Source organism: Eumetopias jubatus, unplaced genomic scaffold, assembly GCF_037043125.1.
Source record: "Eumetopias jubatus isolate StellerSeaLion01/CBP00866 unplaced genomic scaffold, mEumJub1_p1.0 scaffold_4, whole genome shotgun sequence".
In the NCBI taxonomy this organism is placed as follows: Eukaryota; Metazoa; Chordata; class Mammalia; order Carnivora; family Otariidae; genus Eumetopias; species Eumetopias jubatus.
Genome location: NW_028274810.1, coordinates 100,825,172 through 100,849,027, shown reverse-complemented (window position 1 = coordinate 100,849,027; position 23,856 = coordinate 100,825,172). Strand labels below are relative to the sequence as shown.

Below are 23,856 nucleotides of genomic sequence, written 5' to 3'. Positions count from 1 at the left end.
CATAAAAATATTTGGAACAAATATATCTGCATGTAGTGTTGTTATAAGAAAAACATCAAGATGACAGTGGACTTCTCTAGGTAACATTACAGAGAATAAATATTGCTAGACTAAGACAAGATTATGGGCTACAATAGCCCTGAGTTCCTGGGAAAGAAAAAGAAAACTAAAGTACTTCACACATTTATAGGGTACGTTTATATTCTCAAAGTATTTCCATATCTATTTTTTCCTTTCAGTGTACGTACTACAGTCGCCATTTGACAGCTAGGGAGGCAGGGCACTTCATCATATGTTGAGCCCACAGCACAGGCAGAATCGTGGTGCCGGTCTTCTCATACTAAATAGAAGACATACGTCCAGCTCATTTATAATGTTCATAGGCTATCATGGTATAGGACTTTTTGGTGAAGCAAGAAAAATCATGAATGACACAGCACATACACAGTGTGTTTAAAAGGCCCAGTTACTAGCTCCTATCAAATCAACATCCTATCTCTGAGCAAAACATTATTTCTGCAGTTATATACGCTGTTTCCCACAGGTCACCCAGTTCTCAATATCTCACATTGATTCAAATGTACATATTACCCAAGAATTTCATTTATTTTTTTTTAATGGAAATGGAAACACCCACAAACTAAGCTAAATGCTATGTTCGAGCCACTCAATGTTCACATTAGTCCCATCCTAAGTAATCATGCCACTGACCCAAGTGTCAGTCAGCATCAATCTCCATATGAAGAGCTAAAGAAAAAGAAAATCTAATTAAAGGCCCAAGAAAAAATCCACTTTAATCAAGGCTGCAACCCAAAGGCCAAGGGACTTTACAGTAGGGAAAAATTGTAAAACATGAAAAAATTAGTAACAAGAAAAGAGAAGTTAAGGGGGGAAAAGAGGACACATTTTAATTTAAAGGACTAAAACCAAACTAATCAAAAATAACTTTCCAAACAGAGCAAGCATAAAAAGATGAATAATGGAAAATGGGGAGGGTTAAAATGCAGAGAATCATAATTTTAAGTATATTTTACTAAGAAGAACAGGAAAATAAATGTTTATAGTATGACTTTATAAAATCAAAAGAAAAGAATGATAGATTTAATTCTGTCAAAATCAATAAAAAACCATCTACCATCAGCCTATGTTGACATCTTTTCCCAAGTGGAACAACCATACAGATGAGGGCCAGACTTGGCCAATAACAAGGGCCACTATTCTATAGGAGTCCTTGGACAGGAACTGCCTGGGACCCTATTAGATGAGAGCCAAACTAGAAGACAGAAAAGGTTTACTCTAAAAACTCAGTCTAACAAATTACCAGTATGCTTTTCTCCACACTAACATGTCTGTGTGAATTCTAACCAGGAACACGCACCGCCCAGATCATCAGCTTTTTGTTTTTCAGATCATTACTGTTCTTAATGTAAAACAATGTAATCATCATATCAAAAACACACATACATACATCGTTAGATGTTAAGAAATCTCTGAAATAAAAAATTATCATAGTAACTACAAAGAAGTTGAATCACCTACCTAAAAAAAACTGACTAATTTTAAGCACTTACCATATTTTAAAAATCTTTTTACCTCGGAAGCTTTTATCATGTCAGACTTTTCAGAAAAAGTCGAAAATCTGTATCACCTCTAACAGTTGGAAATCAGTTTCAACTACGAGTTATTTAAAAGAAATCACTCCCCATCCAGTACCACAGCACTGAGATTCCAAAGCAGTTGTCGTGCATAATTCCACGTCAGAACCCAACTAGCACGACTGCACTCCCAAAAAGAGAGGCCTACAGACTAGAAAAATAACGGCGTAAGTTGCATTTCCCATTTCATATTTTGAGCTTAATATGCTGATGAGACCGGAAAGAAAGAGAAGACCTCAAGTTCAGCCTGACAGTTATTTACTACAAATAATAAAGCAATGGTCGGCACTCAATTTTAAAATAAATGACTAAAACCCACAGGGTATATACTTTAAAAGGGTAAACTTTAAAGTGAGTTGTATCTCGGGCGCCTGGGTGGCTCAGTTGGTTAAGCGACTGCCTTCGGCTCAGGTCATGATCCTGGAGTCCCGGGATCGAGTCCCGCATCGGGCTCCCTGCTCAGCGGGGAGTCTGCTTCTCCCTCTGACCCTCTTCCCTCTCGTGCTCTCTATCTCTCATTCTCTCTCTCTCAAATAAATAAATAAAATCTTTTAATAAAAAAAAATAAAGTGAGTTGTATCTCAATAAAGCTTTTTCTTTTTTTTTTTTTTTTTTGAGAGGAGGGGGAGGGAGAGGGAGAGAAAAGCTTAAGCAGACTTCACACCCAGCATGGAGCCAGCAGCGAGGCTCAACCTCACAACCCTGAGGATCATGACCTGCGCAGAAATCAAGGGCCAACGCTGAACCAATTAAGCCACCCAGGCACCCTAAGCTGTTATTTTTTTTAAATAAATAAATGTTACCTAGAAAGAAGTACTCCATATAATATAAACCACCTGACTCTATTACTGAGAGTCCACAAAAATGTGTATTTTAGGGCGCCTAGCGGGCACTCAGTCGGAAGAGCATGGGACTCTTGATCTCGGGGTCGTGAGTTCAAGCTCCATGCTGGATGTAGAGATTCATTAAATAAATAAATACAAACTTTTTTTAAAATGTGTATTCTAAATTTTGATATATAAAAAGATCAACTTCACTTACAATCGAAAAAATGCAAATTAAAATGATACTATACACTCTTCACCTATCAGGTTAGCAAAGATTAAGAACTCTCATAATACCCAAGATTGGTGAGAAAATAAACTGAACCCTAAAATACTCCTTGTGCACACTGGCGTATCTGGGAGGGCAATTTATTAATAGCTTTCAAAATTAAAAATGTACAGGGGCACCTGGATGGCTCAGTCCGTTAAGCGGTTAAGCAGCTGCCTTTGGGATCACCTGAGATCAAGCCCCTCATCGGGCTCCCTGCTCAGTGGAGAATCTGCTTCTCCCTCTCCCTCTCCCTCTGCCCCCCCATCCCCCGCTTTTGCTTGCGCAGGCACGCGATCCAATAAATAAAATCTTTTTAAAAAATTAAAAATAGGGGCGCCTGGGTGGCTCAGTTGTTAAGCATCTGCCTTCGGCTCAGGTCATGATCCCAGGGTCCTGGGATCGAGCCCCACATGGGACTCCCTGCTCTGTGGGAAGCCTGCTTCTCTCTCTCCCACTCCCCCACTTGTGTTCCTGCTCTCACTATCTCTGTCAAATGAATAAATGAAATCTTTAAAAAAAATTAAAAATGCACATACCTATAGATTCAGCAATTCCAATTCTACGAATTTACACTACAGATATACCTATACAGCTGTACAGGTACAAGGATTAAAAAAAAAATCAGAACCAATTTAAGCGTCCATCAATGGGAAACTGAAGTATACATCCACACAGTATCCCACTATGCAACTGTTAAAAAAAAAAAAAAGACCTGAGGTATAATTACACATATTGACTTGAAAAGTATATGCTTGAAATATTAAAGAAGCAAAATTCACAATAGTATGTATAGTGTGTACACATGTGTCTATGTATATATAGAAAGTGTCTGGAAGAATATTGGGGGAATAAGCGTTACTCTTTTTGAACTGTAGGACTGTGATTACAATAAGCATATATTAATTTTATAATTACAATTTGTATGTAATTTGAATGAATCAGGCTCTCAAATAAAGTCTCCCCCTGGTGTTAAATCTCCCCATGCTATGACCCCAACTTGTCTTTCCAGTGCTTCAGGGTTCCAGCCAAACCAGTCTGTTCTTCCTTTGAGAAATCAGCCCAAAGGACTCCTCTCCAAAATACTCTTTTAACAACTTGTTCTGAACAGCTACCAGCAACAGCTTCAAATATAAATTACTTCAGTTGAAAGAACTACATATGCCTGCATCTGCTACAGAACATTTTAAAAGAATTTTTTAAAATAAGGAAATCAGGGACGCCTGGGTGGCTCAGTTGTTAAGCGTCTGCCTTCGGCTCAGGTCATGATCCCGGGGTCCTGGGATCGAGCCCCGCATCAGGCTCCCTGCTCAGTGGGAGGCCTACTTCTCCCTCTCCCACTCCCCCTGCTTGTGTTCCTTCTCTCGCTGTGTCTCTGTCAAATAAATAAAATCTTTAAAAAAATAAAATAAAATAAGGAAATCAAAACACATTTCATAATCCTCATCACAGAAGCAGCAAAAGCTCTCCCCATTTCCCATCTTTCCAGCCTGGGTGTCTTTGCGGCATGCAATTTCCTGCCTGACACCCTCTTAGCTACTTACCATATGTCCAATTCCTGCCAGTCCCTCAAAACACAGGTGAAACACCCCCTCCCACACCAAATGTTCCCTACTGCCCCCAGCCAGAGCTAATTCTCTTCCTTAAACCACAGGACCATCCCCTCTTGAAACACATTCCTCTATCAAGCACTCAATGGTGTACAGGTCTTATTCCTCTTGGTGAGAAAACTCATCAAGGGCACATTAAGTGTCTAGGTCACTGTGTATGCCTCATTTCATACATAAATTAAGCTGATATTTCACTAAAGCATTAAGAAAATAGCAAGAGTCTAAAAATAAAAAGCACAGGTTTTTCCTATTTATTTTTTTTAAGATTTATTTATTTATTTGACAGAGAGAGAGAGAGCACAAATAGGCAGAGAGGCAGGCAGAGGGAGAGGGAGAAGTAGGCTCCCCGCTGAGCAGGGAGCCCGATGCGGGGCTCGATCCCAGGACCCTGGGACCATGACCTGAGCCGAAGGCAGACACTTAACCCACTGAGCCACCCAGGCGCCCCTTCCTATTTATTTTAATTAGGTAATAGTTATGTGCCACAAACAGTAAGAAGATGAAAGCTAAGGATTCCTCTCTAGCTCCCTCCCCAGTGCCCTAGTATGCCTCCTTAAAAGGCAATCACTAGGGGGCGCCTGGGTGGCTCAGTGGGTTGAGCTTCAGACTCTTGGTTTCCACTGGGGTCATGAACTCATGGTCGTCCTCTGCCACTCTCTCCCTCCCGTCCCTCCTCCTTCCCTCCTTCCCTCCCTCCCTCCCTCCCTCCCTCCCTCTCTCCCTCCCTCTCTCTCTGAAATAAATAAATAATTCTTTTTTTTAAGGCAATCGCTAGCATCAATTTCTTACACAGGGTTTCAAACAGTCCTTAGACACAACTTTATAATACATTCCTAACTTCAGGTCTAAGGTACCAAAAATATTTGTAAACAGCATTTAAAAAATAAACTTATTTATGGGGGCATCTGGGTGGCTCAGTCGGTTAAGTGTCTCTTAGGCTTCAGGTCATGATCCCAGGGTCCTGGGATCGAGCCCCATGTCAGGCTCCCTGCTTGGCGGGGAGCCTGCTTCTCCCTCTCCCTCTGCCACTCCTCCTGCTTGTGCTCTCTATCAAATAAATATTTTTTTTAAAATAAACTTATTTATGACAATTACACAATTGCATACAGTGTACTTGCATGCTGCGGCAAATAAAATATGACAACCAACAGATGAAAAGATAAACCGTGTCCTCCTACTTGCAAAACTAAAAGTCACCCTGAGCTCTGGGAAGAAAAGCTGCTGTTCACGATCAGAAAAAGTACAGACTCTTTTCAAACATACCTATCAACCAAGTTATTCAAGGTTTTGCATAACGTAAAGCCTGCTTAAGGATTCTGTAAAGACTCTTAAATTCTCACTATGCTATGAAAAAGGTGCTAAGTCATTACAAATAAAATATTTAAAAAGAATGTAGATGTTTTGTAAAGCTAGATATCTTAAGGAATATTAGTAAAGTATTAATAAAAGCATTTCTCAGTATAATAGCAAAAAATGCATTTTTTCTAATTTATAAATGGTAGGAATTAAATGTTTCTAAGAGGACTTTAATCATATTTAGTGTATAAAAACTTAGGAAATTTCAGTCATTATTCCTACAATAATCACATAAAAAAAATACACGGCAAATTATGCTACAAAGATCAGAATGTTCAAGTAAGAAGGAAGTCAGTTGTCTTATTAGAAAATTTACCTAGCAGGCACGTGGGTGGCTCAGTCAGTTAAGCAACTGCCCTCAGTTCGGGGCGTGATCCCAGGGTCCTAGGATCAAGTCCCACATCAGGCTCCCCACTCATGTGCGCGCTCTCTCTCTCTCTCAAAAATAAATAAATCAAGTCTTTAAAAAAAAAAAAAAGAAAAGAAAACTTACCTAGCAATAAAAATCTGAGGCCATCATTAGCTCAAAAAAAGTTTAAAAGGAGGGAAAACAGAATGGGAAGTCATCAGAGAAGGAGAAAAAACATGAGAGACCCTTAACTATAGGAAACAAACTGAGGGTTGCTAGAGGGGAAGCAGGTGGGAGGATGGGGTAATTGGGTGATGGGCATTAAGGAGGGCACATGATGTGATGAGCACTGAGTGTTATATGAAACTGAGAAATTACTGAACACTACATCTGAAACTAATGATACACTGTAAGTTGGCTAACTGAATTTAAATTAAAAGTTTAGTTAAAATTCTATACTGAATACTGAACTCACTGTAATAGAGTATTCTTTATCCTTTTTTTTTTAAGATTTTATTTTATTTTGACAGAGAGAGACACAGCGAGAGAAGGAACACAAGCAGGGGGAGTGGGAGAGGGAGAAGTAGGCTTCCCGTGGAGCAGGGAGCCTGATGCGGGGGCTCGATCCCAGGACCCTGGGATTATGACCTGAGCCGAAGGCAGATGCTTAACAACTGAGCCACCCAGGCGCCCCTATTCTTTTTTTTTTTTTAAGATTTTATGTTTAAGTAATCTCTATACCCAACGTGGGGCTCAAACTCACAACCCCAAGATCAAGAGTTACATGCTCTACTGACCAAGCCAGCCAGGTACCCCAGCAGATGGTATCAAAAAATACTGAAAGGCAATTACCCAATGTGTTAATACCACATTATCCATTTGAATTTTGGTCAGAGTGCCAGCAGTCCTGCAAGAAGGGAGTCTTCCCTTCTTCCAAACTAACAGAATTTCCAATTTCTTTTGACTAGGCACATAGCCATCTCCAGGAAAGACTGCATTTTCAGCTTCCCTTGCAGCTATCTGTGGCCTAGCGATTTAGTTATAATTAAAGGGACAGAGCAGAAGTGATGTGTGTAACTTCTGGAAAGTATCCTCACAGGTTGGGGATGTACGCAGCTTTTGCCCCTTCCTCCTCCCCCTGGTGAGAATGCAGAACTGACCAGAAGAACTAGAGATGCTCTTTGACTAAAAGGAGAAGGCTGGGACTCCTAATGAGCATGAAGATACTATACTAGCTCAGGGTTGTCCATGCTTTACATGAAAGAAAGGAAACTTCTACCTTGTTCAAGCCATTGTCATTTTGGGTTTCTGCCACTCACTGCTTTACCTAATCCTACTTAAAACAAGACAAACCTCAGAAAGAGTACTACATGTATTTATTAAGTACTACTTCATTACACAATTTCTTTTTTTTTAAGATTTTATTTATTTATTCATGAGAGACAGAGGGAGAGAGAGAGAGAAGCAGAGGGAGAAGCAGGCTCCCAAGGAGCAGGGAGCCTGACCCTGGGATCATGACCTGAGCCGAAGGCAGACGCTTAACCATCTGAGCCACCCAGGCGCCCTCATTAAACAATTTCTAATACATATTTTAAACTTCCTAGGATTAAAATAAAAACTGTGATGATTCAAAAAACTAAGAAGCACTGAAATTTTTCTTTCTTTCTATACTATATGTAAGATATAAAATATAAAAAATTTTTCTTTCTTTCTATACTATATGTAAGATATAAAAACGTTATTATCAAGAATTTGCCCAAAAATCAGCTTCCTGAATATCCTTTGGGGTCAGGAGATGAAGCCAAATTTCCTGTATCATTAACCTCAATAAACTATACAATAATAGTATCCAATCATTCACTTGACAAGTGAATACTTGCTACGTTCTTCACATGTTAGATGCAAAGGACACAGAGGTGACCAAAGTAGTGCCCTCCTGGAGTTGACAGGAATGTACCTGAGGTTGCAGAATCTGAGGGCAACACTCCAGATGCCTCTCTTCTAGCCTCCAAGTTAATTATATCCCTTCTGCTACCATGTTCTTGTTTCAGATTGAGTATAATATGATTAGGCTTCAATTCTGCTCTACTAACATAATCATATATAATCATATTCCTCAAAGATTATATTCCCTTTACCAAAATTAAAATCAGCATATTACCAAAATGCCAAAGCAGCTATCATTAATGGTGGGCCACTTTTCCAAATGACAAATCTTATTTTCACATAACATTTCTCCTTAATTTCATCTCAAAGAGTAACCTTATCCTTAAATTAAAAAAAAACTTTGCAGTTCCCCCTAGCTCCCATGGAATGTCCTTAAAAAAAAGTCAGAATGTACGGCTGCTAGACAGATGGCCAACCATGTTTAGTTATTCCTTGCAGGCCATTCAACCAAGTTCACTAAAGAGCAGAAGCTGGACCAACAAGATGCCTTGCACTCTCTCTCCCATCCCCTACCTTCTGGAACCTCTCTAAGAGGAAGGAATACTAATCTGGGTAGGTCAGAGTCCAAAACACTGATTGGACCTGTTTATAAATTTGAAGATCAAATGCAGATTAAACATGACACATATAATGAAGGTTTGCTATCTTGCACTTGCTCATTTCTCTCTCTTTGGGTCTTCTGTAAAGTAGCCAGCCTAAGAGTAGTAAGATAATAGGATTTTGGAGGGAGGGAGATCCCCTGCCTAGGCCTCAAGTTTAAGCAACATGCTACAACCCAGGATACCAGACAGCTCTACATGGGTATTTGGCCAAAAGCCCAATTAATAATAAAATAATACTTTGAATTTCCCACTTGCCATGTTCTACTTATATAAATCTCCTTCAGGAACATCACAAGGAAGAGAAACAACTAAGCTACAACCTTCTGATCATTCATTAACACTCCAAATCTCGCCATCACTCTACGGTCTGTATCATTCACTTGGTATTTAATCATGTACAACATAATGAAAGTTTTAGTTAGTAACTTAGAACCTATTTAAACCCTGTAGGGTTGACCCACTGCTCCTACGTATCTCCTGGTTATTGAGTATTGCAGATAACAAAGAAAGCAAACATAATAGAAAGCTAGATCTCTAGATGACAATCAAAACAGTAAATAATTTTTAAAAGCTAGTACTGAGTGAATACTTAGTATTTACCAGAAACATTTTAAGCACCTTGTATGTACTAATTACTTTGGCCCTCACAACAAACTTGTAAGATGAATACTATTATTATCCCCCATTTTACAGATAAGTAAACTGAGACCAGAGAGGCAAGTAACTCCCCTAAAGTCACAGAGTTATTAAGCAGCAGACTGGGGATTGAGTCTAGAGCTCTGAAATACTTTGTTAAAAAGTATGATGGTTAAGAGTGGTCAAATACCAATGGTGTATTTTGAGGCTCAGTACCCAAAAGCCATCCAAGGAGACAGAGGGCAACATGGATTAGGACCTCAGGAAAGAGATTAGGGCTGTATTTATAAACGTGCAAACTAGACACACTAGGTAGAACAAGGTCACACTAAAAAACGGTGCTGATGGAGAAGTTTATAAACAGAATCATGAAAAACAGCAATATTTAAATATTAAGTAGTTAAAATAGTTAAAAGTTGACATTTTAGGCCAAACTGGTAATGCAGCAGGGTTGTATTTTGTATGTTACATACACAAAACATACACTGTACTACAAATCAAGATATATTAATACTTATACCTACTCTGCAGGAACTGTGATGATGAAGCACGGTTACATCCATGAATTTGAAATCACTGATGTTCACAGAGCTGGGAAGATTACTGTGAACTTCACGGGCAGGTTAAACAACGTGTGGAGTGGTCAGCCCCAGACCTGATGTGCAACTCAAAGGTGTAGAAAGATGGTATAATAACCTACTCCCGTCCCGCCAGTTTTGTTTCATTGTACTAACAACCTCAGCTGGCATCATGGACCATGAAGAAGCAAGACAAAGATACACAGGAGCAAAAATCCTGGGATTCTTTTGCTCAGGATATAATACACACGTGCAAATAAAATGCCTCAATGGACCCCCCCAAAAAAAAGAAAGAAAAGAAAAAGAAATAATAAAGTAAGTAGGAAGGTAAAAGAACTGAAGAGAAAAGGTACTTAATTAGTAGAAAATCAGAGTGGCCAAACAAAAAAAAAAGGCAGGTATCCTAAGCATAGTTTTAATTGGAAAAGATTAAATCTGGGGTGCCTGGGTGGTTCAAATGGCTAAGCGTCTGACTCTTGATTTCAGCCCAGGTCATGATCTCAGGATCCTGGGATCTAGCCCTGCATTGGGCTCTGCGCTCACCAGGGAGTCGGTTTAGGGATTTCTCTCCCTCTCCCTCTGCCCCTCCCCCAACCTCTCTCTCTCATATGAGTAAAGAAATCTTTAAAAAGAGAGAGAGAGATTAAATCTGATGTAAGAACAACAGGAAGAAGGTAGAGAATAAATGATACCTGAACAAAGACAGAAGGAGAAGATGAATAACACAAGGTTATGGTCATGCCAGTCTCCTCTTAAGAACCAGCAACTACTCTCCAGTTAAAGCAAAACATCGCTTGAGGATAACTAAACAAAGGGGAAAACATTTTTTAAGTCTTCTATATTTTTCTCCTTTGAACCCCTGTAGTGGTTTATTTGGGGACGGGTTGTTTTTTAAGGTTTTATTTATTTATTTGAGAGAGAGAAAAAGAGAGAGAACAAGCAGGGGAGAGGCAGAGGGAGAAGGAGAAGCCCGACCCAGGGCTCGATCCCAGGACTCTGAGATCATGACCTGAGCTGAAGGCAGCCGCTTAACCGACTGAGCCACCCAGGTAGCCCCCTGTAGTGGCTTTAAAGTAAATCTACAAACTTTTTGATACTCCTTCTTCAAGAGGTGGAGCTTAATTTCCTTCACGGAAGGAAGGACTGGACTTAGTGACTTGATTTTAACGAATAAAATATGATAGAGGTGATGGTGTGTAACTTCTGAGAATAGATCAGAAAAGGCATTGAGGGGGTACCTGGGTGGCTCAGTCAGTTGAGCGTCTGACTCTTGATCTCGGCTCAGGTCATGATCTCAGTATTGTGGAATCAAGCCCTGGCATCGCATCAGGCTCCGTGCTCAGCGGGGAGTCAGCTTGATATTCTCTATCTCCCTCTCCCTCTGCCCCATTTTGTGCACATGCTTGCTTACTCCCCCCACAAAATAAAAAATTAAATTGCTTCTGTTTTGTTTTAACTTAAAAAAAGAAAGAAAAGGCATTGAGGGTTCCTCCTTGCTTCCTTTTTCTCTCTTTGATCACTCCTTCTGGAGGAAGCCAAATGCCACATCATGAGGTCACTCAGGTAACCACACAGAGAACAACTGAAGCTTCCTGCAGAGGCCTTCTGCCCACAGCCAACTAAGTGAGCCATGTGGAAGCAGAGCTTCCAACCCCAGTCAACCCTTCAGATGACTGCGTCCAGCTGACATTTTGACTGCAACCTCAAGAGATCTGAAGCCAGAACCACTCAAGCCTAGCCGCTCCCAAATGAATGACCACAGAAACTGTAAGGTAATATTTACTGTGTTGTCACCAAGTCTTGAGGTAACTTTTTATGCAGCAATACATCACTAATACAACCCCATGGCACTTTGTGTCTCTAAAACACTTACGTTTACCTTCTAACAATTATGTGTATATAGATGGCCAGTATAGATAGTAACTTCTAGAAGGCTGTTCTCTTCATCTTTACATGCCTGCAAGGCTTACCTCAATGAACTACAGTCAAGTACTTGAGGGTTTTTTTAAGTATTTGTTGATTCTTGCCAATGCTTATATACTGTAGATGTCCAAAAATGAAGTGATTACATCCTGAATAAGAGCATAGCTCGTGGTTAGTGGGGTAAAAAAAGAAATATTGATTTGACTGTGATCGGATTTAAAGATGGAATGAGGGATTATAGATATAACAATCAAAAACAATAACTACGGAATGGGGCCCCTGGCTAGATCAGTCAGTAGGGCATGTGACTCTTGATCTTGGGGTTGAGTTTGACTCCACATTGGGTGGAGAGATTACTTAAAACACACACACACACACACACACACACACACACACACACACACACACACACCCTCTAGAGTGACACATATATAAGGTGGAAAAGGCAGTCATTTGGTACCGTTGGAAGTACTGGAGTGCAAAGCTTGCTTGAAGAAAAACAGTACAGAGCAGCAAAGTGCTGTGATAGTAACACCAGAACTTGCTTCATTATTCAGGAGAAAAGTACAAGTCACTTGACTAAGAAGGATTAATTTTACATGTGTTTCTCAAACTGTTCTATAGAATATTAGTTCCCATAAGAAGGCCAAACCTATTCTTTGGGGAAGGAAAAAAACAAAATAAACAACAAACCAAACAAACAGACAAATGAAAAAACCCCTCTGTAACCTATAGGATATTTCTGAGCCTTTAAGGTGTTAATGTGCATTATAAATTTTACTTGAGGGTAGGGGGAAGGAATAATTGGGTGATGGGCATTAAGGAGGGCAGCTGATGTAATGAGCCCTGGGTGTTATATGCAAATGATGAATCACTAAATTCTACCCCTGAAACTAATAATACAGTGTATGTAACTAACGTGAATTTAAATAAAGAATAAAAAATAGGGACACCTGGGTGGCTCAGTCTGTTAAGCATCTGCCTTCAGCTCAAGTCATGATGCCAGGGTCCTGGGATAGAGTCCCGCGTCGGACTCCTTGCTCAGTGGGAAGTCTGCTTCTCCCTCTGCCGCTCCCCCTGCTTGTGCGCGCGCGCGCTCTCTCTCTCTCTCTCTCTCTCTGACAAATAAAATTTTTTAAAAAGAGAATAAAGAACAATAATAAAAATAAATTTACTTGACCTCAAAACACTTAAAATATTCGCAGCACTAATGTGTGCCATGAATACAGTTTGGGAAACAAGGACTTGGTAGGCAGGAAGGCAGACCACATAGATGGGTAGATTCCCAGGAAAAATACAACAAGACAGATGTAATAATATGATCTCACCTAAAAAAGAAATCTTAACTGACTACCATTTATGACGATGTAGTTTCTTAAAGCAAAATAAACTGTTGGATAAGCTATCAAAAGCAACAACAGCTATACCAGATGTCAGGAAAAATAAAGATGGGAAAAACATGATAGGATTTAACAATAGAAAAAAATCTCCCGTAGGCCATGGCTCAGAATGCCTCCCATTCCCGTAGCTCCTACTGTGTACCTCAATGAGATATGGCTTGAAAAGGTGAGCACCCTGCCATCTGGGAGGCTGGTAGATAGCTTAAGAAGGCTCCAAACCCTTAACCAACAGTCCTATCAGATCTTCTCTCTTGGGAAACATTAATTAAATATATAATGAGTCCTTAGTAGAGGAAGTGGAAGCAGAAGCAGAGGCATAAAGACACAAAGAAACCAGAGATAAAACAGCCGAGTGAATAGTAGAGGATTAGGTGTACCAGCCCTGTCTGTTTAGTGTCTTGTGCAGAATACCTGCCTTCAGTAAAAAATATTTAAGTTAGTATAATACTATCCAACCTGAACAACTTTACGTGGTGACCCAACCAGAGAGAGCGGATCGCAAATTGATGATACCCCTTCATTCACTTCAGTGACCCACACATAAAGAAAGAAGAGGGGAGGGAAAGGCATGAAGGGCAAGGGAGCAATGGCACTGATTTAAAAAGGAGCATCTAGTTTAAATTCACCTGAATAGTGTCTTCATATAACAAACAACTTCTTAAATCAGCAGTCAGCCTTTGCTTCTCATTAGGAATCAAGCAAAACTGGGGTGCCTGGGTGGCTCAGTCAGTTACGCGACTGCCTTCAGCTCGGGTCATGATCCCGAGGTCCTGGGATCGAGCCCCCCATCGGGCTCCCTGCTCAGCGGGGAGCCTGCTTCTCCCTCTCCCTTTGCCTGCCGCTCTGCCTGCTTGTGCTATCTCTGTCAAATAAATAAATAAAATCTTTATTAAAAAAAAAAAGGAATCAAGCAAAATTGTTGTAACGTGGATACGTCTCCCCAGTGCAACCAGGTTCTGCCCAGGGAGGGAAAGGTTTCCAGAGCGTTCCCAGGCAGCTGCTCTGAATGCATACATGCAGACACATGCCCACATTCTCACCTGTTCATACCCCCCCAAATTTATTTACCCCACATACATTAAGTGCCACCACCAGTCCACTCACCTTGCTCCCCACCCCCAGAAGGGGGTCAGGAATCAGACCTCTGGGAGCCTGGTGAACTGTATAGATGTCAATGAATGTGTATATGCATGCTCTGCTGAGTATGTGTGTGGCCATGTGTGCTAGAATAGGTTTTTGTAGCAGGGGGTCTCCACTCCTGCTCTAAGATTCTGTCTAGAGATGCGGCATTGGCCAGGCTTGCTCACAAGATCTCTTTCAGGTTAGTCCAGGCCCACAATGTCAATTCTGTCCCTTTTAGAGTGGTGTCCTTATGCTACACAGAGCCTGCACAACCATACACAGCCCTGGCACTAGGGTATGTTTCAACAAACCCTTCCTGCTGAGAAGGCAACAAGGTAATCTGGTCACTAAAGCTGGGCAGGATCCTTATCCCAAACAGTATTCCAGCATCCATGAGGCCCGTCAGAACCTGGGGTTCTTGTTCTGTGAGGCCTGACTCTCTAGGTTTCCATTTCTGTTCCCCTTTTCTCCAATATGTGAAATGACTTGAAGACTTTCTGATCCTTGCAACCAAGTAAGCCTAACCAAACCTTTACAAATCATACATATAACTAGTTTTAAATTAGGGCATGGCCTATAACTTCACCTTCTGATGCAAAAGCCCAAGACAAATACGCTGTGAGGATTCCTCAAATACCAAGTGGCCTATGAATTAGAAGTCATATCATTTTGTAACATAACCATATAAGGAAATATTTCACAATTAAACATATTGCTTATGGTTGCTGACACTGGCAAATTTTACCAAATGAAAACAATTTTACACTGACACAAACAGGTCACTTTGCCAAAAAACCTCATATTAGCAGTCCTATCTATCTGACCTAGTTACCTAATATACAGACACATGGCATATCTTACACTACTTGGCACACCAACAAGTTAATCATATAAATCACAATTCCAACCAAAACCTCATTTTATTAAATATATTTAAGATTTGAGCATGTTTATTTGTGGTCAAATATTCATCAAAATGGCTTAAGCAATCTTAATCATTTTCTAACAAATAAATGCTCATTTTTCCTCATTTTAAAAACCATCAGAACTGTTAGACAAGAAACCAAGCAAAAGCCAAAAGGCTCACCAAAATCACACTTAAAACAGGACAAGCAAAGCTACAAATTTGGAATAACTACGAAGATACAAATAATAATTAACAATCACTTAAACATGATTCAAGAGGAATTCCTAGTTGTTGAAAAACTCTATGATCAGCTAGAGCACAGTGTTATCAGAGAGTGATTATGTAAAACAGTAAGTGTATTGTTTCAGGGGGTGTGTGTGTGTAATGAAGTTCACAGCTATGTTACACTAATGACTCTAAACATCTGAATTTTCTGCTATCTTAACCTTTAAATCAACTGCAAAAGCAGCTGCCAAAAGCACTTAGTTGGAAAGCACAGAATTCCCAGAAGAACTCCGTATATACAACTTACTTTACTACTTAAATGTTTTTTTGATTACTGGGATTTGAACAAGATGTTAAAGATTCAAAACTAATTTTAAAAGTAATGGGCGCTTACTAAATCCATAATAATATTCAACATACACTGGTAGAAGGGCACAGGTCCCATTCTTGTGTGTGTGTGTTGACAGCACCTGGCATAGTGTCGTTCAACAGTACATAGAACTGTTGCAGGACCCGACAGTGATTCTGCCCTACTTTTTAAAAATGTTTTGACTGACCACTAAGTCAAAGCTGAAAAACAACCGGTACACTTATTTGATTTGGATTACCTTTTTGTTGTGAACCGGTTCTCAGTTACTCTAGTTACCTTGCAACAAAACACTGACAGAGAATATGCTGGATTGAAATGACTAAACTCTATTCCTACTGAATAAATAATACATTTGAACTGTTCACATTTCATTGTAAAAGGTACACAACTTTAGGGGTTACACTCTAAGTTTTGAAAGCAAAGTGAATCAGAAATCACATTCCTTTGAGTAGCCAGTCTGAAACAGAAGATGTTTATTCTATGCTGAGTCCCCCTTGCCTCTACAAACCTCTCCAACAGTTCACTCCATTAAAACAATAGAGATGGGGTAGTATGTGTGATTAAAAAAAAAAAAAAACCTTCCAGGCATTTATCAAACAGATTATCTCTGAAACTACACTTTGGATTCGAAGTCTTTGAGCAGGAATTTGGCCCTCTGTGTTAATCTGTGTACACATTCATTTCACATTTTCTCTTGCCTCTGTTGTTTTTTTTTAATCTAATCTATAGAATAAGTCGTCCTATCAGACTTAATTTCATTTGTTTATATGACAGTTGAAAGCAATACTACTACATCTGCAAAATTACTGATTTTAGTGAGTTCCTCTCCCCCCCAACCTCCCCCCACTCCCATGAAATCCCAGAAGAAAACCCCTTGGGTCCAGGGCTAGGATTTTTCATTTCTATAGGGTAGGTCTATTTGACTTTTTACTAATGATACTGAAAACTTTTTAAAGACTGCTAGTGTATGTACAGTTCCCAACACCAAGAACACAATTAATCCCTTTATTTTGTTTAGTATTTCAAGACAAACCATGTTTCTCATAAAAGAAGAGTATCAATTCAAGAGTCTCTGGAAGTCACTATGTGTAAATACTACTGATAATAGAACAAATTAATGTCAAGACACAGCCAATAACGTAAAAAGCCTCAATGCATCCGTGCATTAGCAGCTCAGGGAAGTGGCATTTGCAGGAAGGCACTACAACTGTGTTCAAAAGAAAATCATTAGGCCTCAGCCGTTAATCCCCTCCCCCATCCTCTTCATCAGGATCCCGCAAAGCAATTAACCAGTAGAAGGTGCTATTCTGCAACCCACAGCATTCACACCAACCTCCATCCTTGGCCCAGAGCAGGATTTAACCCCGGTGGACTCTGTCAGCTTATTCCCTGTCCAGTATTCAAGGAAGCCTCTACACCAGCCCCCAAAAGAGAAAACTATATCTTTCTTTATAACCCCCACTTCCAAAACAAAAAATGACATCTCAATAGCCAGCATACCTGATTACCAACCATCAGACCACGAAAATGTCAAAACACAGAGACACTCTTTGCTAAATATTAACCTCAAATACGATCTTTATCACCTTAATTGAGACAATCTACTTCTACCTAGAAAAGACTCTGGTCACATTCACTACAATAAAAGTCCAATGAACAAATCACTGTCCCCAACAAGTCAGGGGCAATGAGGAATAGGAAAGCGGAGCTGACTATAAGGCCACGACATATGAAGAGGGATTGTATCTTTACATACACAAAAAAGAGCAGCAGAAACTAGAGCTGCAAAGGAAAGAAGGGAGGTAGAGAAGGAGTCTCTGAACATATTTTTGAGTGTCCTTTAGTTTCCCATATACTCTTCTGCCTCTTATAAGGTTGCAAAAAAAGGCCAGACATGCAAGCTGAAAAAGAAAAGCGTCCACCCTTCCCCCATCTTCTCTCCTCTCTCCCCAAAAGAGCTGTGTTTGTCTGTGCAAACCTAGTCCCAAATATGGGAGAGAGAGAATGAATGTGTGTATGGAAGAACAATGAGCCCTCAGCCTGGTATTGTGTGTGTGTGTGTGTGTGTGTGTGTGTGTGTGTGTGTGTCTGCCTCTTTTCCCTTCGACCTCAACAACAGGGAGAGCTGGAAGCCAGCTTTCCATCCAGGCCATCAAAATCAAAACTGGTTTATAATTTACAGTGGAATTAATTCAGCAAGCAAATCCATGGAAGGAAACAGCTACCCAAAGATGATTTTATTATTGTATAGAGCCATCCTCTCTCCCCTCCCCCAACAGACTGAGACTAAAGAAACCAGTGTACATCAGACAAAAAGGTCCTCTCTTTAAACGGAGAGCAATTATCAAAACTGTTTCATAGCTAAACATAGGATGCATTAATTTGTGTTACATCAAAATGTTTGTTTTGTAATTCACCAAGTTTCCCTTTTACTAATTATCTTTTTTGTGTTTAAAAATTTGCTTTGGGGAAAGCTATTTCAGGATTCATACAAAACTACTTTCTAAAATGTCCCTTAAAATAGCAACACATACTGAAACATTTAAAGCACCCAGTTTCTCGAGGACACATTTTGCTTAAATCAATGTTTGAAGTCTGTAATCCAGAAAAATTGTAAGCAAACCTTGGAGAAGAGGCAGAGGAAAATGACAATTCAACAATGAATCATTTTGTTTTCCTTTCAACAACTTCTCAAGCAACCAGTTTCAAAGGAAACCTGCAACACTTTCCCCCTCCCCACACACACACACACACACACACACACACACACACACACACACAATCTATGTAAAACTACCTCTCTTCTTCCCAAAACCTTAAAAAAATAAAAAATAAAAATAGAAGTCACTCTCTTTCAGACAGCAGGACTCAAACATGGTAGTAAGAACCCTCTTCTGCCGCAAGTGATTTTGGGTTTCATAATTTAGTAATCACACAGCAGAGAACTGGAGATTTAGAACACAAAGAAGGAATCGTTCCCTAATGTGAAAATAATACTTTAAGAAAAGTCCTCCCCCACGCCCCCCAAATCCACAAACATTCAAGAAATTTACAGTTTGGGTCCTTGACTTCATTTCCTTCCCCCCCCCCAACCCCCAGTTCAGCCAATAATTTAGTCCCATGAAACAGTTTAACCTCAGACAAGTCAAACAAGAGCATGAATAAGCAGCAAAGAAAGAACAGGGCTCGGCAGGCGAGTGGGACAGTCACCTGGCCCGGGCAGGGCCGAAGAAGTCCCCCGGCCCTTTATTCCCGTCCCCCCCCCTCCTCGGCGCGCGCGGCCGCCCGCCGGCCTCCCCTTCCTGGCTCCCAGCGGACGGAGGAGCCCACGCCGACCCCTGCCGCCTCACGCCCGTGCCCAAGACGAGGGGCCCGGAGAGAAGGCAGCTGCCACGCGCCGGCAAGTTGGAGACTTACCTTCCCCGAATGCGCTACACCATCAATGGAGGTGTGTTCGTCCGGCTCCCGGGCAAGTGGGGGACGGGGCGGGAGGCCGCGGGGCTGGGGACCGCCGGGCTCGGGCCGAGGAGGCGCCGGCCGCGGGGACAGGGCCGGGGGCTGCGGGGGCTTCCCTCCCGTGACCTCTGGGGCGGTCTCCACTAGCTCCCTGCTCCTCGCTCGGCCAGTCCTTCAGGAGCGGGAGCCCAGGATCATGTCTGGTTTTGTTTTTCTGAGGGCGAGGGGATCCCTGAGGATGATGGTGATTTTTTTTTTTTCCTCAACTAGAAGAGAAAATGAGGCAGAGACTGTGTGGGAGGCGAGCGCGGGGAGAGCACGGGGGAGGCGGAGGCGGGGGCGAGACCCGAGGCGGGCGAGCGTCTCGGGCGTGCGGGAGGAAGAGGAGGCTGGGAGCGCGGGGGGCGGCTCGCGAGCGTCTGTGGGAGCAGCGGCGCCTCGGCGATGGTGGCCGAGCCGCGGCGGGGCTGCTGCACCGACCCACCGCCCACTCCGCGCTCGGGCCCGGCCCACCTCGCAGTATCACGCCTCGCCATTGGTGCGTCCCGGCGTGACGCACGCGGAGGCCGGGCCAATGGGAGGCGGAGGGCGGGCGGAGGGGCGGGATTTCTTGCGCCCTCTCATTCTCTCTCTCTTTTTTTTTTTTTTTTTTTTTTATTTCCTTTCTAATAAAAAGAGCAGGAGAGGAGGGGAGCGGCCGGGCTGTGCCGACGCCGCGGCCCGGGCTCGAGCGCGCGCTCCGGGTGGCGGCGGGCGGCGGGCGGCGGGCTGGGCCCCCCCCCCCCCACCGGGGCGCGTCTTTGTGCGGAGCCGGGGCCGCGGCGCGCTGGAGGCTGGTCCCACGGGCGCGATTGGCCGGAGTCCCGCTGCTCTTGTTATTACCAGTGTCACAATTTGCCTTTTCAGCCACTTCAGACGAGGATTCATAATCCTGGGAGGGGGGACACGGAGTGGGTTCCAACGATTCGCTTAAGGACTCTTTCGAAATTTTGATGAGAATGAACGTTTTCAAAATAAGTCTATGGCAGAAGATTAATTGAGAAAGAAAAACGAAATTCGCAGGTTGCGCTGCTTCTTTGAAAAGAATGTAATAAAGAGGAAAAGCCTGAAAAGTCTCCTCAAGGAATAAAGAAGGGACTAGAACCCCAGTCGCAGAGGGAATGTTAGGGAGAGAGCAGTGTGCACAACTCTATGCAGTAAGTTTGAAAAAATCTTTTTAAAAAATCCAAATATCACCTTTTTCCTTTGAGAAACCTAGTAATCTGTCCCACTTCCCAAAAGGCTGGTAATCACAGGGTCTACGGTGCTGTAAGGGGAGTGAGGGGCAGGCCAAATGCTCATATTCTGTTTAATATAATTTATAGGAATGAGGGGTTTGGAAATTTTAATTATGACTAGCAGTTTTTGAAATGCATATCATGTTTATTGAGTTCTTTCACACACCCTGGCATGAATCCAGGGCGAATCATCAACCTATTGTTGGTTTGTTAATATACTGTAAATGCTTATTGGTGTCCTTATACCATACACTCTCCCTGGAGTTCAGATATGTATATAATAGAATAATTAAGGGATAGAACACAGCGCAAAATAATTCATTCATCTATTTCAAATAAAGTGATAATTTTCTCTTTGGAATATCTATTCAGATTATAATTTCCACATCCAGCAGCTTCTTTTCAGAATAATTTGGACTAGCAGATATCACTGGACTGTGACTCAAGAGATCTAAAAACAAATGGGTCTTTGCCATTACCTTTCTGAGTAACTTTCAGCAAGAAAAACCCTCTCTTGCTGCAACTCCTTCAGCTACAAAATGGGAAAAGTAGTTAATACCTCATTATATATCTAATAATGTGAGAACTGAATTTTACAACGTAATAAATTCAGTAAACGGCTCTGGACATCCTAGATATGGATGGAACTATTCAACATCAGTTTGGAAATAATGAGGAATAAAGTGTATTAGATGGCTTCAGTGTCCATCACCATCTATACTTACAAGAACTGTCTTTTTAATAAAGATTCAACTCTGGCAGGCAAATGGACAACAGTTTTTCAGAAGGTCCCGTGGATCCTACACTATCATTGAGCAGGGAGGAGAGAGGCTCTCAAGCTCAGTAAACCACATTTATTGTAGTATCAGGGCTTGTCATCACTTTCATTTATCTATAAAAATAATGTTTGGCCAGCTCAGTTGGTTAAGCATCTGGCTCTTGATTTCAGCTCAGGTCATGATCTCAGGGTTGTGGGATCAAGCCCCACAATAGGCTCTGCACTCAGCGGGCAGTCCGCTTGAGATTCCCTCTCTTCCTCTCCTTCTGTGCCTCCTCCCTTCCCTCTCTGAAAAAAAAAAAAAAAAAAAAAAGTAGATCAAGGGGTGCCTAGCTGGCTCAGTTGGAAAAGCATGCGACTCTTGATCTCCAGGTCCTGAGTTCAAGCCCCATGTTGTGTGTAGAGCCTACTTTAAAATAAAACGTAGATTTGGAAGTCTCAAGATTTCACATTGTTACAAAGCGTAATATTATGGTATCGCGCCATAAAATTAGCAAACTAGAGCTCTTTACAACAATCCCATGCAAGAATTGTGGCCCAGCCATAAAGCTGGAGAGAACAGCCTTCCTGAGAGGCTGATAATGTAATAACAATACATCTTAATAAAGACAACTATTAAACCATTGACTGAAAGCTTACTACGTCCCAAGTGCCATGCGAAGCATGTTGTATTCCTTGGTCCACTTAGTCCTGACAACAGCCCATAAGGTGTATTATTATCTCCATTGTAAAGGTCAAGAACTGGGGCTTGGAGAAGTTAAATAACTTGGTCAAGGTGAAAGAGGGTCAAATATCTAGCAGGGTTTTTTTCCCTACTATGAAATCAGAAAGAATTTCCTTATTCTCTTTTCAGCAAGCTTTAGAAAATGGGGATGACTTTGGTTATTGAATTTGAAAATACCAAGGACTTTTGTTAGGTATTTTATGTGTCTTACTGTATACAGGTAGAAGTGATTTCATTTTGTATACAGAGGTTACATCAGAGACATAATAGCATTACCTAAAAGAAGCAGGAGAAAGAGGAATTCTTTAATAAATGATGTTGGGACAACCAGATAACAATATAGGAAAAAAATGCAGAAAAAAAAAATCCTTTAGGGGGGCCTGGGTGGTTTAGTTGCTTAAGCATCCGATACTTGATTTCAGCTCAGGTCATGATCTCAGGGTTGTGAGATCAAGCTCCGTACTGGACGTGAAGCCTGCTTAAGATTCTCTTTCTCCCTCTCCCTGTGCCGCTCCCTGTGCTTCCTCTCTCTCTCTCTCAAATAAATCTTTAAGAAAAAAATTCTTTAGGGCGCCTGGGTGGCTCAGTCGGTTAAGCGACTGCCTTCGGCTCAGGTCATGATCCTGGAGTCCCGGGATCGAGTCCCGCATCGGGCTCCCTGCTCAGCAGGGAGTCTGCTTCTCCCTCTGACCCTCTTCCCTCTCATACTCTCTATCTCTCATTCTCTCTCTCTCTCAAATAAATAAAATCTTTAAAAAAAAAAAAAATTCTTTAGATTTATTTTATTCCTAAACCCCTCCCCCCTAAAATTATAGATGGATATTTTTTAAATGTAAAAAATGAAACCACTGAGAGGCTCCTGGCTGGCTCAGTTGGTAGAGCATGCAATTCTTGATCTCAGGGTCGTGAGTTCAAGCCCCGTGTTGGGTGCAGAGATAACTTTAAAAAAAAAAAAAGGCAGTGGGGTGCCTGGGTGGCTCAGTTGGTTAAGCTTTCAGCTCTTGATTTCAGTTCAGGTCATGGTCTCCGTGTGATGAGATTGAGCCCTGCATTGGGCTCCACACTCAGTGGGGAGTCTGCTTGAGATTCTCTCTTCTCTCTCTCCTCTTCCCATCTCCCCACTCTCTCTCTCTTTTTAACTCTCTCAAATAAATAAATAAATCTTTTTTAAAAATTTCAGAGACCTTACCATGGTCTCTAACAGGATCCTGTAAAACCCACTGAACCACTATTTGTTAGGTTGAGTTTAGGAATTTATTTTATTACTGTCCTCTGTAATCCACATATAGGTTATGTTTATTCTTTGGTATATGTCAGATATTTTATGATTATTTTAATGAAACTATGAAAGTAATTAGAGGAATACCAAAATTTTTTTCAAATCATGGATTGAAGAAGTTTTTTCTAAGCCTGACAGGAAACTCAGAAACCATAAAGGAAAAACACCAATAAATTTTATGCATGTATATTTTACATCTCTATGAGGCACAAAAAGACACCACAACAATGCAAAAAACAAATGACACCTGTAATAAAGTACTAACTTCCTTTTTTCTTTAAAGATTTTATTTTTTTAAAGATTTTATTTATTGGGGCGCCTGGGTGGCTCAGTCGGTTGGGCATCTGCCTTCGGCTCAGGTCATGATCCCAGGGTCCTGGGATCGAGCCCAACATCAGGCTCTCTGCTCAGCGGGGAGTCTGCCTCTCCTCTCCCTCTGCCTGCCCCTCTGCCTACTCGTACTCGCTCACTCTCACACTTTCTCTCTCTCAAATAAATAAAATCTTTATTTTACTTATTTATTTTATTTATTTATTTAATAAATAAAATCTTCATTTATTTGAGAACAAG

General features: G+C 41.3%; 2 protein-coding genes across 3 annotated transcripts in view; one reads left to right on the top strand and one right to left on the bottom strand.

Annotated features, from left to right (window-relative positions):
* The window catches only part of RERE (arginine-glutamic acid dipeptide repeats), a 411,621-nt gene extending 392,009 nt beyond the window's left edge, over window positions 1-19,612 (bottom strand). Inside the window, exon 1 of one of the 2 annotated variants that reach the window (XM_028108513.2) lies at window positions 19,190-19,612. The gene's annotated coding sequence lies outside the window, so the exon portion shown is untranslated. The remainder of the gene's footprint in view (window positions 1-19,189) is intronic. The other variant, XM_028108516.2, reaches the window with a different exon arrangement.
* Window positions 9,790-23,856, top strand: part of LOC148164568 (uncharacterized) — a 32,747-nt gene continuing 18,680 nt past the window's right edge. The window contains exons 1-2 of the mRNA XM_088022865.1: window positions 9,790-9,889; window positions 18,942-19,220. Coding sequence (XP_087878991.1) covers window positions 9,790-9,889; window positions 18,942-19,220 — 379 coding nt within the window. The remainder of the gene's footprint in view (window positions 9,890-18,941; window positions 19,221-23,856) is intronic.